At 41.6% G+C, this 15344-nt stretch overlaps 1 protein-coding gene across 4 annotated transcripts; it reads left to right on the forward strand.

Moving 5' to 3' along the window:
- Window positions 1-891: 891 nt before the first annotated feature.
- On the forward strand, window positions 892-14686 carry LOC111964261 (spermine synthase). Of its 4 annotated transcripts, none has more exons than XM_070443672.1 (13): window positions 892-1070; window positions 1989-2136; window positions 8642-8729; window positions 9077-9141; window positions 9412-9587; window positions 10014-10168; window positions 10361-10450; window positions 10584-10698; window positions 10928-11007; window positions 11223-11338; window positions 11470-12342; window positions 12682-12724; window positions 13099-14686. In XM_070443672.1, exons 1-11 carry the CDS (start codon window positions 1025-1027, stop codon window positions 11498-11500), a joined length of 1110 nt encoding a protein of 369 aa, XP_070299773.1. In that variant the 5' UTR covers window positions 892-1024; the 3' UTR covers window positions 11501-12342; window positions 12682-12724; window positions 13099-14686. The 4 variants fall into 4 exon arrangements, with proteins under 4 accessions (XP_070299773.1, XP_070299774.1, XP_070299776.1 ...); XM_070443675.1 differs by having other exon boundaries at window positions 893-1070; window positions 2016-2136; XM_070443676.1 differs by having other exon boundaries at window positions 893-1070; window positions 2019-2136.
- The last annotated feature ends 658 nt before the right edge of the window (window positions 14687-15344 follow it).

A 15344-nucleotide genomic window follows, 5' to 3' on the forward strand; every position in this document is an offset into this window, starting at 1 on the left:
TGGCACTGTGATAGACTGCATCCAATTTGCTGAGTAGAGTGTTGGAGGCTATTTTGTAAATGATACCGCCGAAGTCAAGGATCGGTAGGATAGTCAGTTTTACGAGGGTATGTTTGGCAGCATGAGTGAAGGATGCTTTGTTGCGAAATAGGATGCCAATTCTAGATTTAATTTAGGATTGGAGATGCTTAATGTGAGTCTGGAAGGAGAGTTTACAGTCTAACCAGACACCTAGGTATTTGTAGTTGGCCGCATATTCTAAGTCAGAACCGTCCAGAGTAGTGATGCTGGACGTGCGGGCAGGTGTGGGCAGCGATCAGTTGAAGAGCATTCATTTAGTTTTACTTGCATTTAAGAGCAGTTGGAGGCCACGGAAGGAGAGTTGTATGGCATTGAAGCTCGTCTGGAGGTTAGTTAACCAAGTGTCCAAAGAAGGGCCAGAAGTATACAGAATGGTGTCGTCTGCGTAGAGGTGGATCAGAGAATCACCTGATTACATGTGTTATTTCATAGTTTTGATGTCCTCACTATTATTCTACAATGTAGAAAATAGTAAAAATAAAGAACTTTTGACTGTTACTTTATATACTTTTTCTATAATCCACTGCACATTAAATTTTTCATAGGCTCATGGGCTGGATGAGCCCCGCGGGTCTACGGTTGCCCATCCCTGCAAAGGACTGGATTGATTATACGTAATCTGTCCAAAAAAAACATAAGAAAATATGAAACATAAAAYAAATAGACAAATAAAAATAAAATAAAAAATAAGAAACATCTCTCTCTCTGTACAACTAACAGGAAGCCTACTGCAGTCTGAACTGTGGATACATGTGAGCACGAGGTGGCCGTCATCGGACCCTCCCCCTGCGTGTCCACAGACCAGTCTGCACTCTAGCAAACCCTCCCACTTCAAACAACACTCTGGCAGTACTAGCACGGATCCCTCCTTCTGTCCCCACACGCAAATTCCATTTTCACACCGGCTGCCTACTCCAGGCATGGCTGACGGCTGTACCCAGTCATGGCACTGCGACATTACACCCTCGACTTCAACCTCTCAGCGCCAGGTAAATGACACACACCGGCATTAGGCTACGAACGGTTGCTGCATAACAGAACATGGGAGTCATTAGCTATCATTTCCCTTTGCGCATGTACTGTATGCTAGCTAACGTTAGCTAGCTAACTAATCGTTGTCAGTACGCGCAGTCTGTCCAATATATACTAATCATACAATTATGATATGCACGATTAGTGCTTTTTTTCGCGGAGGACGTAGGTAATGACGTGCTGAGTAATATTGATCTAGTTAAATGTCGTCCGCTATCTTGATGGCATAATTCCAAATCAGACATTGCTGGTTGCCAGCAACATGACTGGCAGGCGGGTAATATGACCTTTTGTGCAGTTGCTAGCTAGGTTAGCAAAGGCATCTCATCTGTCTGCTGCTGCGCCTGTCTGCGTCATATATGATTGGTTTTAATGGACAGGCAGGCTTGACTAGCTAGCTAGTTAGCATAGCAATGTTAACTTTGTTTATTGATGAGGCTATAGCCATCTCAAGTTGGTCACAGTTTTTTTTATTCATAAGGTCCTAGTGGCCAATTATTAGTCTGATATCTATAGTATATGCACTCACGGTAAAATAGCATACAAGCAGAATTTGCAAGTTAAATTAGCAAGCCTACTGCCATTTATTTTTAGCATGTTGCTGCATAGCCAACTGTCTGGTCTAACGTTAAGGTACACAGACAAGACATGAAGAACATAGTTATCTAGCTTATTATTTGACATTTCTGGTGGTTGTTACAAGGTAGCTACAGTTTGTGTGTGCAGTAAGTGCAACCCTGTCTCCTTTAGCTAGCTAGATATTACCTTCTTAACAGGCTTAATTTATTTACCATTTAATGGTGATTCTGTCTGAAACAGGAATTTCAAACATGGGAGGGTATGGTGTTGTGTTAATTATTGTGTTGTCACCCTAGAAATGCCCCTCCCCCCTTTCTGTTTAGCAGACTGTCCAACGACTGTGCATGGGCTGCAGTCTATATTTCAAGAACAGGAAATGACAGAGACTGTCCATGACACTGAGGGACATGGATATCTTGCTACCTTCATTGGCAAGAATGGCAGGTAGGCACCAGTTACATCAACACTGTCATCATTATTTATGTCCTTACCAACATATTTTGTAGAATTAATCTAATGTTCATGAATTAGGCCTAGTGTGTGTTCGCTTTTCAAAAACCCGAAGTGCTACATTAAAAACATAAATATTTTTTAAACATTTTAAATGTATCCTTTATTTAACTAGGCAAGTCAGTTAAGAACAAATTCTTATTTACAATGATGGCCTACCCCGGCTAAACCTGGACGACGCTGGGCCAATTGTGCGCTGCCCTATGGGATTCCCAATCACGGCCGGTTGTGATACAACCTGGATTCAAACCAGGGACTGTAGTGATGCTTCTTGCACTGAGATGCAGTGCCTTACGCTCCCGAGTGGTGCAGCGGTCTAACTTGATGATAATATTGATGATAATAATAAGAACAAGTAATACAGCACATGAGACGCACAACACACTATGAAGACAGTCAGGCCAGACAGATTCAGCAGGGTATGGTGCTTTAGGTACACGTTAAAAGCATGTACAGTATGCACATCCATAGTACCCTTACATACTGTACAATACATTTTGTATTCATTATGGATCCCCATAAGCTGTTGCCAAGGCAACAGCTACTCATCCTAGGGTCCTCAGGTCACTACTCTACTACCACATATCTACAATACAAAATCCATGTGTGTGTTAGCGTGTGTGTGTGTCTCTTCACAGTCCCCTCTGTTCCATAAGGTGTATTTTTTAAATCTGTTTTGTAAATCTGATTCTACTGCTTGCGTCAGTTACCTGATGTGGAATAGAGTTCCATGTAGCCATGCCTCTATATAGTACTGTGCGCCTCCAATAGTCTGTTCTGCACTTAGGTATTCTGGTTGCATGTCTTGTGGGGTATGCATTGGTGGCTGAGCTGTGTGCTAGTAGTTTAAACAGACAGCTCGGTGCATTCAGCATGTCAATACTTCTTACAAAAACAAGTAGTGATGAAGCCAATCTCTCCTCTACTTTGAGCCATGAGAGATTGACATGCATATTATTAATGTTAGCTCTGTGTACATTTTAAGGGTCAGCCGTGCTGCTTTGTTTTGAGCCAATTGAGCAAAGTCCTTCTTTGTGGCACCTGACCACACGACTGAACAGTAGTCCAGGTGCAACAAAACTAGGGACTGTAGGACCTGCCTTGTTGATGGTGTTGTTAAGGCAGATCAGCACTTTATTATAGACAGACTTCTCCCCATCTTAGCTACTGTTGCATCAACATGTTTTGACCATGTCTGTTTACAATCCAGACTAACTCCAAGCAGTTTAGTCACATTTCCACTTTATTCATTACAATATTTAGTTGAGGTTTAGTGAAGGATGTCATGCATGTCATGCCTAAATTTGCTGATCTTGTCAATGTAAAAAATCATTAAAGTAGTTGGCAATATCAGTGGGTTTTGTGATGAATGAGCTATCTGATTCAATGAATGATGGAGCTGAGTTTGCCTTTTCGCCCAAAATTTTATTTACGGTGCTCCAAAGCTTTTTACTATCATTCTTTTATATAATTTATCTTTGTTTCATAGTATAATTTTTTCTTTTTATTCAGTTTAGTCACACGATTTCTCAATTTGAAGTACGTTTGCCAATTGTGCAGCCAGACTTATTTGCCATTTCTTTTGCCTCATCCCTCTCAACCATACAGTTTTTCAATTCCTCATCAATCCACAGGGATTTAAGTTTTTACAGCCATTTTCTTAATGGGTGCATGCTTATTAGTAACTGGAATAAGCAATTTCATAAATGTGTCACGTGCAGCGTCTGGTTGCTCCTCATTACACACCACCGACCAGCAAATATTCTTTACATCATCAACATAGGAATCACTACAAAACTTATTGTATGACCTCTTATACACTATATTAGGCCCAGCCTTTGGAACTTTGGTTTCCCTAGATATTGCTACTATAAGGTGATCACTACATCCGATGGATTTGCATACTGCTTTCAAGCAGATTTCTGCAGAATTAGTAACGATGTAATCAATAATGTTGATTTCATTCCTGTGCTGTTTTTGTAAATACCCTGGTAGGTTGACTGATAACATTTGGTATTTATTAGGATCCCCATTAGCCGCTGCAAAAGCATCAGCTACTCTTCCTGGGGTCTACGTCAAACATGGCATAATACATAGTACAGAACATTATTAGTCAAGACTGAAACGCATACATTTAAAACGTCACACACAGCCTACATATCAGTATAGTATTAGTCTCTTCAGTCGCCTTCGTGCGACCACTTTATTATTATTWTTTTTTTTTACTGGTTTCATTGCTATCCTGAGTTACCGGGGGTGGCAGAGTTCCATGTAGTCATGACTCTATTCTGGACCTGGGGACTGTGAAGAGACCTCTGGTTGCACGTCTTGTGTTGTACCGATGAGTGTCTGATCTGTGTGTTAACTGCTTGAACAGACAGTTCTGTACCTTCAACACATCAATAGTGATGCAGTCAAACTCTCCTCAACTTTTCGCCAGGAAAGTCTGGCATTTTCCCTCTGTGTACATCGAAGTGCAATACATGCTTCTTGATAGGCACATGTCTATCCGTAACCGGAAGAAGCAGTTTCATAAATACTTCAGTGCTCGGATGTCCCTCATTACACACATCAAACCAACAAATATTTTTCACATATTCGACATAGGTATCATTGCAAAAACTTTATGTTCATTTATACACAATTTTAGGTCCAGTCTTCGGAACTTCGTTTTTTTTCTAGTTATGGCTATTATATTATCATCACTACATCTGATGGGTGTCTATACTGCTTTAGAGAAGATTTATGCAACATTAGTAAAGATGTGATCAATACACTTGGATGATTTAGTTCCTGTTCTGTTAATACCTGTTCTATAAATACCCTGGTAGGTTGACTGATTCACATATATAGTCCAAATACTGACATTTAGCACTGGTCTATAACAACTTCCTACGAGAATAGGCTTTAGGTGAGGCAGATGAACCTGTAGCCATATTACTTCCGCATCATCTGACATGAGATCCTTGCTACCGTCAGTCTCTTAAGCAGTTCGCTATGTTGGAGATAATCCTGGAACCCCTGCGGTCAGGGTGAATCCCATCTCTTTTAAAGAGTGTTGGTTGCTCTCACAGGAAGTCAAAATTGTCACAAAAGGAGACATTTGTGTTTTTGGAGAGCTTCAGGAACTCGTTTAGGGCAGCGAGGCGGCTGTAACGCTCCGAACCCCTTCTATAGCACGGCTGGGGACCAGAGATGACTGGTCTCTTCCCTGTGCAAAGAAGGGTGTTCAAGAGAATGTTGTAGTCCTTCTTCAGTTCCTCGGATTGCTGAAAGCCTGAACCAGGTTGCAGGCACTGGTTACAGATTGATGTTTTTTCTTGAGTGGGCAGCTTGATGAAAGCCAGTCAACATTTAGGTTGCCCAGAAAATATACCTCTCTGTTTATCACATACATTATCAAGCATTTCACACACATTATCCAGATACTGACTGTTAGCACTTGGTGGTCTATAGCAGCTTCCCACAAGAATGGTCTTTAGGTGAGGCAGGTGAGCCTGTAGCCATATTACTTCAACAGTATTTAACATGAGATCCTACCTAAGCTTAACACCGCCCCCATTGGCATTTCTGTTATTTTCTGTAGATGTTATAACTAGGGTTGCACATTTTGGGGAAAATTCAGAGGTGGAAACCTTCCCTGGGAATTAACAGGAATATATGGGAAATAATGGAAATATATGTACATTAATATTAATACCATTTATATGTTGATGTGTTTTGCATTGGATATATTTACCATATCATATGGAGACAGAAACATAAACCTTTTACCTTATGTCTCATAAGTAGACATAATTGCAAATGATTAAATCCTTCCAATAGAAATAAAACAATTTAGTTACAAATTGAACTTTAATTAAATGAGTTGACTCTTCACATGGGATGATTTCACTGAACAACAAAAGGGAATATTGAATGATCCCCAATGATCCATCGCATCTCCCAAAAACGTTTTCAACATACATCTGTAAAATGATTAGTCTAGAAACTAAAGCTTTGGTTGTCTTCCTCTCAGGCTTCCATGTCTTCTCCCTGGACCTCCTCAATGTTCACCTCTTGAACATCAGACTCTGAGGTCTCATCTTCACTGTCACTTTCCAATCTTGTTGAGGATGGCTCGCTGTCAGGCTCAAAAAGCCTCAAATTTGCCCGGATGGCCCCAAAAAAATCAGCCCTTGTATTGGTCAGCCTGTTGCGTGCTTTGGTGTGTGTGTACCAGATCAATGTGGGGCTATATACAGGGAGTACCAGTACCAGAACCATGTGGCTCTATATACAGGGAGTACCAGATCAATGTGGAGCTATATACAGGGAGTACCAGATCAATGTGGAGCTATATACAGGGAGTACCAGTACCAGATCAATGTGGAGCTATATACAGGGAGTACCAGTACCAGATCATAGTGCAGAGGTACTTGAGGTAGATATGTACTGGAAGGCAGGGTAAAGTGTCTAGGCATCAGGAGAGATAATAATAATAATAAGGTATTTGAGGTAGATATGTACTGGAAGGCAGGGTAAAGTGACTAGGCATCAGGAGAGATAATAAAATAGGTATTTAGGTAGATATGTACTGGAAGGCAGGGTAAAGTGACTAGGCATCAGGAGAGATAATAATATAAGGTATTGAGGTAGATATGTACTAGAAGGCGAGGTAAAGTGCTAGGCATCAGGAGAGATAATAATAAGGTATTTGAGGTAGATATGTACTGGAAGGCAGGGTAAAGTGTCTAGGCATCAGGAGAGTAATAATAAGGTATTTGAGGTAGATATTACTAGAAGGCAGGGTAAAGTGATCTAGGCATCAGGAGAGATAATAATAAGGTATTTGAGGTAGATATGTACTGGAAGCAGGGTAAAGTGACTAGGCATCAGGAGAGATAATAATAATAAGGTATTTGAGGTAGATATGTACTGGAAGGCAGAGGTAAAGTGACTATGGCATCAGGAAGAGAGATATGATAATAATAAGGTATTTGAGGTAGATATGTACTGGAAGGCAGGGGTAAAGTGTCTAGCATCAGGAGAGATAATAAGGTATTTGAGTAGATATGTACTGGAAGCAGGGTAAAGTGACTAGGCATCAGGAGAGATAATAATAATAATAAGGTTTTTGAGGTAGATATGTACTGGAAGGCAGGGTAAAGTGTCTAGGCATCAGGAGAAGATAATAATAAGGTATTTGAAGGTAGATATGTACTGGAAGGCAGGGTAAAGTGACTAGGCATCAGGAGAGATAATTAAATAATAATTTAAGGTATTGAGTAGATATGTACTGGAAGGCAGGGTAAAGTGTCTAGGCATCAGGAGAGATAATAATAAGGTATTTGAGGTAGATATGTACTGGAAGCAGGGTAAAATGTGACTAGGCATCAGAGAGATAATATAATAAGGTTTTGAGGTAGATATGTACTGGAAGGCAGGGTAAAGTGCTAGGCATCAGGAGAGATAATAATAAGGTATTTGAGGTAGATATGTACTGGAAGGCAGGGTAAAGTGACTAGGCATCAGGAGAGATAATAAAATAAGGTATTTGAGGTAGATATGTACTGGAAGGCAGGGTAAAGTGGTCTAGGCATCAGGAGAGATAATTAATAAGGTGTTTGAACGGAGATATGTACTGGAAGGCAGGGTAAAGTGACTAGGCATCAGGAGAGATAATAATAATAAGGTATTTGAGGTAGATATGTACTGGAATGCAGGGTAAAGTGACTAGGCATCAGGAGAGGAGATGATGATAATAATACAAGTAAAATAAAGAAGCAGAAAGTGATGTGTGTTTTGTGTTGTAAATGTGTGCGTATGTAGGGTTTGAATGTGTCAGGTTGTCGAGGTTTATGCAAAACAAATGTAGATGGAAGTTGCAAACACTGTAGCTACCCCAAACACTAGCCAGTTCTTTACGGACTTGCCTAGTTAAATAAAGTTAAATTACATTTAAAACAATACCCTGACTGGCTAATAAAAACCCCAGGTGTGTTCTAGTGGTCAGACACCCTTTAGGAAGACCATTGATTGGCCAGTTAAGTGTGTCATTGGTACCACAATGGCTCACTTTCAAATGAACGCATAGCTCTTTAGTGGCTTTGTTTATCGGATGTAAGGGCTTTGGCGCTTCCTGTTTTGTGTGTGTGTGGTGAGTGGTAAACACTGCCGGTTGGCCATTGTGTGGGCCTAAGCCTGCATGAATATACCCGCAGCAACACCACACATGTTGGGTAGAAACGCTCAACCTTCAGCTGCCCATTGGCTCTCCACTGAGCTGTCATTAAGCTTAGGTCAATTGTTCACAACCTGTCATGCCATGGCTCTCCTCATGAGCTTTGTGTTGAAGGAGAGCGAAGTGACAGAGAGAAGTTATAGCCTAGATTCAATTCTATGTTTCTCTCAATTTAACTATGTGTATCTTTTTCTGTTTTTGTATGTCTCTTCTCAGGTTGGTTATTCTGCGTGTGACCGCCCATGGCCTGCTTACCATTGATCTGCAGTGTTGTGAAGGAGATAACATTGTACAAGTAGAGAATGTAGGTGATGAGAGAAACTTGTCTTCACAATGGACCTGCTTACATCCATACATAAAACAATAACACAAATACAATAACACAAATACAAAAAACAACAAAAGATCATATTTAAGACCTTCAGAATACCCTAAGTAAGAAATGTTTCCATTAATTAGATACAGTTTGATGTGTTGCTGTATTTCTCACATGCGCCGAATACAACTGGTATAGACTTTACAGTGAAATGCTTGCTTACGAACATTTCGAACATGTGGTCTCGTAGGCCTTTTTGACATTTAGGATATTTTTGCTTAATATATCATTAGAATATGCAAAATAACAAATACTGTATTCGATTTTTCTCTCAGCTTTTGAATACACTGGAAGAGAAGCTGAGAAGTCTCCTACATGGAAACATTAAGAGGGTCAAGAGGTAAGCCTCGAGTGGTGGATGATCTTACGGTAGTGGCCTTGTGTGTTGACTATCTTGTGACTGGACACAAGCTGTAGTGTGAAACGATTACCCTATAAGCCCCTGTCAATATCTCCATGATGGCATCATGAACATGATATCTACCTGGTTATTACTGCATTGTCGGAACTAGAAGCACAAGCATTTCGCTACACTCGCATTAACATCTGCTAATCAAGTGTATGTGACAAATAAAATTTGATTTCATTTACCATGTCCCACCTTCCCCAGGCTCCCAGCTCTGACACGAGGTGCAGCTGTTGATCGATACTGGCCCACAGCAGACGGCAGACTGGTGGAGTATGACATAGATCGGGTTGTATATGATGAGGACTCTGCATACCAGAACATAAAGATCATGCACTCACAGCAGTTTGGCAATATCCTGATCCTCAATGGGGATGTTAGTAAGTCAAATATAGCATTCCTACAGGCCTTGATTTTAGATCCATTTTTGTTATGAATTATTCCTCACCTACTGCTACTGTATATTGTTGTAATTATGTTATTTACTTTACTTATTTAGGTCACTTGTTGTTCAACTTATGTTTCACTTCTGATAACTGAATCTAATAAGATGAACATTTGGCTGGGTTTCAATCATGGCATGTGGCTTACTAATCTAATGATATTGTAATATGATTATATGACAGATCTGTCAGAGTGAAGGGGCCTACTGTAATGTGATTATATGACAGATCTGTCCGAGTGAAGGGGCCTACTGTAATGTGATTATATGACAGATCTGTCAGAGTGAAGGGGCCTACTGTAATGTGATTATATGACAGATCTGTCAGAGTGAAGGGGCCTACTGTAATGTGATTATATGGCAGATCTGTCAGAGAGTGACCTGCCCTACACCCAGGCCATCATGGGCAGAGGGCAAGAGAACTATGCAGGGAAGGAGGTGCTGATCTTAGGAGGCGGCGATGGAGGAATCCTCGCAGAGGCCGTCAAACTCAAGCCAAAGATGATCACCATGGTGGAGATATCCTTTCAGGACCCTGCTTTTCACTTCGCTCTGTGCTCAGTTAACATATTGCTTCAGGGATGTGCACCAACAATATTTTAACACTAACCTCTTATGAGCATTTTCTTGAGACGTAGCCCGGTAGGATTATCTGGTCTGTCATCTGTCTTCCCCTGTGCCTGGTTTGTAATGCCTTGACAAAGTGGTTACATCGACCAAATGGTGATTGATGGGTGTAGAACACACATGAGGAAGGCATGTGGGAGTGTTCTGGACAACTTGAAGGGAGAATGTTACCAGGTGAGCAGGACAGTGCTGTCCACTGCACCTCTCCTTAGTTGAGATGGAACGTTTGTCACTTGTATGTTACTACATGGGGTTTCCATAACTACATTTCCCTGCATCCCCTCCATCTCTTCTTATCTCATTCCAGGTGTTGGTAGAGGACTGCGTTCCTGTTCTAAAAAAGTATGTTGAGGAAGGGAAGACGTTTGATTACGTCATCAATGACCTCACAGCGGTCCCCATCTCCACAGCGCCAGAGGAGGGTGAGTGACAAATGCTCTCTCATGGGGTCTTCTTGGCCATTCTGTTCTAACGGTGTATGCTATGATGAATACTGGTAGGGCTCTTGTAAAGACGCACCGCCTTGTACCTCATTGCAAAGAATTGATCTGATTTTAGGATGTGGACAGTGTAATCTTAACATGTTTCGTGAATCGGGGCTTGTATGAAACACTTGCATAATTGGTTGAAAGATGGTTTACTCTGTCTCAGACTCTACATGGGAGTTCCTACAGCTTATCTTGGATCTCTCAATAAAAGTACTGCGTCCTACTGGGAAGTACTTCACACAGGTGAGACCCATATTCACTGAGTGCTTCATACAGTCACCCCACCCTTGTGTGGATTTCAGCTCATATTGAGATCACCATCTCTACACATGATTAACTGTCTCGTATATCTTTGTTGTTCATGAGAGACAAGTTTGTCCTAGTGCGATGGGTTTCTTTTGTTGACATTTTTGTCCCCTAATTGCTGTGTGGTCCATGTTTTAACCCCGTGTCATCAGGGTAATAGTGCCAATCTGACTGAGACACTGGCTCTTTATGAGGAGCAGCTGGGAAGGCTCTCATGTCCTGTAGACTTCTCCAAGGAGGTGGTGTGTGTGCCCTCTTATATGGAACTGTATCCTTCAAGAAAAGAGTCTTGCACTTATCAGACACGTCTCCCATTCACGGTCACACAGGCATACTTTCATACATAGACGTGTGGTTACTTGTTGTTTACATTGCATTCTCCTTAATGAGCTGACTCAGGTGGGTTTTCTACACCGTTTGGAAGAAGTGAAGAGCCCCCCCGTCTCCTGTACGCTGCCTGCCGGAATGTGAAAACTGTCCACCCCCCCATTGTCCGCCGTCGCACTGAGGGGAGAGATGACCCCCCCCCCCATCTCTACTCACACGGTTTTGTTATCCTTCCATGTCCAACTCTCTCTTAAACCCTTTTTACATCTTAATTGTATAATTTTATGTCCGAACTTACAAGAGATTGTATTTCTGTTAGTTGGATATTTTGAATTGGACTGTTGTTTTTGCGTGTGCCCTCCAGGGAGAGCTGTGGGGCTGACCGTGTAGGGCTACTGCCACTGGTCTAGGGTTTAGACTTCTCTGACTATAGCCTGGTCCCAGACCTGTCTAGGTTTGAGACTTCTCTGACTATAGCCTGGTTCCAGACCTGTCTAGGGTTTATACTTCTCTGACTATAGCCTGGTTCCAGACCTGTCTAGGTTTGAGACGTTTAGACTTCTCTGACTATAGCCTGGTCCCAGACCTGTCTAGGTGTTGAGACCTCTCTGACTATAGCCTGGTTCCAGACCTGTCTAGGGTTTAGACTTCTCTGACTATAGCCTGGTTCCAGACCTGTCTAGGTTTGAGACTTCTCTGACTATAACTGGTTCCAGACCTGTCTAGGTTTAGACCTCTCTGACTATAGCCTGGTTCCAGACCTGTCTAGGGTTAGACTTCTCTGACTATAGCCTGGTTCCAGACCTGTCTAGGTTTGAGACCTCTCTGACTATAGCCTGGTCCCAGACCTGTCTAGGGGTTAGACTTCTCTGACTATAGCCTGGTTCCAGACCTGTCTAGGGTTTAGACTTCTCTGACTATAGCCTGGTTCCAGACCTGTCTAGGGTTTAACTTCTCTGACTATAGCCTGGTCCAGACCTGTCTAGTTTTTAGACTTCTCTGACTATAGCCTGGTCCAGACCTGTCTAGGTTTGAGACTCTCTGACTATAGCCTGGGCCCAGACCTGTCTAGGGTTATACTTCTCTGATATAGCCTGGTCCCAGACCTGTCTAGTTTTTAGACTTCTCTGACTATAGCCTGGTCCAGACCTGTCTAGGTTAGAACTTCTCTGACTATAGCCTGTTCCAGACCTTCTAGGTTTGAGACCTCTCTGACTATAGCCTGGTTCCAGACCTGTCTAGGGTTAGACTTCTCTGACTATAGCCTGGTCCAGACCTGTCTAGGGTTAGACTTCTCTGACTATAGCCTGGTTCCAGACCTGTCTAGGTTTGAGACCTCTCTGACTATGCCTGTCCGACCTGTCTAGGGTTAGACTTCTCTGACATAGCCTGGTTCCAGACCTGTCTAGGGTTTAGACTTCTCTGACTAAAAGCCTGGTTCCAGACCTGTCTAGGGTTTAGACTCTCTGACATAAGCCTGGTCCCAGACCTGTCTAGGTTTAGACTCTCTGACTATAGCCTGGTCCCAGACCTGTCTAGGGTTAGACTTCTCTGACTAAGCCTGGTTCAGACCTGTCTAGGTTTAACCTCTCTGACTATAGCCTGGGCCCAGACCTGTCTAGGGGTTAGACTTCTCTGACTATAGCCTGGTTCCAGACCTGTCTAGGGGTTAGACTTCTCTGACTAAAGCTGGTTGTCTAGGGTTTATACTTCTCTGACTATAGCCTGGTCCCAGACCTGTCTAGTTTTTAGACTTCTCTGACTATAGCCTGGTTCCAGACCTGTCTAGGGTTTAGACTTCTCTGACTGTTGTGTAGTTGTCATGCCATACATGTTACATGTTTTATACATAGCTGGGCAACAATTCTCAGAGGAGTTGGCTAAATATCATACAGGTCTGGGACCAGGCTATAGTCGGAGGTCTAAAGCCTAGACAGATCTGGGACCAGTATTTAAACACTCTTGGTACACTTACCCCTCAGGGTGTTGTTACTTTTCAAATTTGACTTAAAACAGCACCAACATACAATATACTTTTGGGTTGTGATTGTGTGATAGGACATCTGCTGTCTGTGCGTTTGATTGTTTTTCTTCTTTTGTTGTAGCTAACTGTCTTGAGTGTGATTTGATTCCCAGTCCTTTCCAAGTGTGACCCTGCCCATTGAGGCTGAAGTGTCCAAATGTGTTTTTCAAAGGGAAAAAGGCCCTCCTTTGTGTCGGTTTCTTGCTTGTACTGCTTTAATGTGAATTGTGTTTTTATTATTTAGCACCTCTAGCTTCTCCTGCTGGATCTTATTTTACGTATTCAGTTTAGAATTTTTCTCTAAGTTTGTTTGGTGCATGTGCTGGAAATTTAAATATTTTAATTGAATGTAGCTTCCCATATACACAGTGCAACTTCATGCCTTTGATCAATATTGTGGTGCTTTGTTAAATGTATTTATTTGATATAATTTCACCAAATGCTGTTTTATCCAAAATACCTTTTTGTTCAGCAGTGACTACCTGCTATTAAAAATGAGTTGGAGAAGAAAATGTTTTTCTTGATTCAGAGGAGTATATCAGATATCTTAGCTAGCAGTCACAACTGACAGACAATTTGGGTGTTTCTACTGAAAGTCCAGAATCATACCAATGCAAACATGAAGAGCAAACTCAATACTTTGAATACAGATTTGCTTGTACTTCCTTTGGAAATTCATTCTACCATGAGCAATGTTGATTTCAATAAAACTTCCCCTTTATTAACACGAACTTCAATCATTTGATTACCCTGCTCCTGATGTCTACGGACGCTGTAAAAATGTGTCCTTAGTTTTTTATTCGGGGTGTAGAGAACCCATCAAGTTATCTACCAACCACATGATCTACTCCTATGTTGTAGCAGACACTCTTATCCAGAGCGACATACAGGAGCAATTAGGGTTAAGTGCCTTGCTCAAGGGCACATCGACAGATGTTTCACCTGGTCCGCCCAGGGATTCGAACCAGCAACCTTTTTGTTACTGACCCAATGCTCTTAATCACTAATCACTTAATCACCTGCTGAATGTGCTGATAAAGCTGCTGAAATGACACTTCCAACCTGGAGCAATGCTTGTATTCTGGGAAGCTGCTGTATACACCTAATAAGATTGCAATTTTAATTGCGAACATTACACCACAGCACACATACCTGTGTGTGTCGTCACAACTCTTTCCTCTGTTTTAACTGTATTTGCCCCACCTTTCCTCCATCTTTCCCCTAGATCGGTCTTTTGTGGCGCCATGAATAAAGCATTTGACATTGTTCAATTTGTATTGGAGTTTTTAGCATATTGTACTGTGTTTGTGTTTTGTCTCTGTGTAGAACCTGAATGACCAATTCTCAGGTAACATCATTTTGGAAGAGGACACCGCTGGATAAGTCTAGCCATGAAGGTAAACATCACGTTGCCAAGACTTTTGGGAGAATATCATTCACCATCATTAGCCCTTCTGATGTGGGCTCTCTGCCGGTGGTGAACTAATCATGTCTCAATACAGTACCAGTCAAAAGTTAAAACACAACTACTCATTCAAGGGTTTTTATTTCTTTTTACTATTTTCTATATTGTAGAATAATTGTGAAGACATCAAAACTATGAAATAACACATTTGGAATCATCTAGTAACCAAAAATGTTTAAAACAAATCAAAATATATTTTGTATTTCAGATTCTTCAAAGTAGCCACCCTTTGTCTTGATGACAGCTTTGCACACTTGGCATTCTCTCAACCAGCTTCACCTGGAATGCTTTTCCAACAGTCTTGAAGGAGTTTCCACATATGCTGAGCACTTGTTGGTTGCTTTTCCTTCACTGCGGTCCAAATTATCTCAATTGGGTTGAGGTCAGGTGATCTGATGCATCACTCAATCACTCTCCTTCTTGGTCAAATAGCTCTAACACAGCCTGGAGGTGTATATT

Source organism: Salvelinus sp. IW2-2015, linkage group LG5 (genome assembly GCF_002910315.2).
Source record: "Salvelinus sp. IW2-2015 linkage group LG5, ASM291031v2, whole genome shotgun sequence".
Lineage (NCBI taxonomy): Eukaryota > Metazoa > Chordata > Actinopteri > Salmoniformes > Salmonidae > Salvelinus > Salvelinus sp. IW2-2015.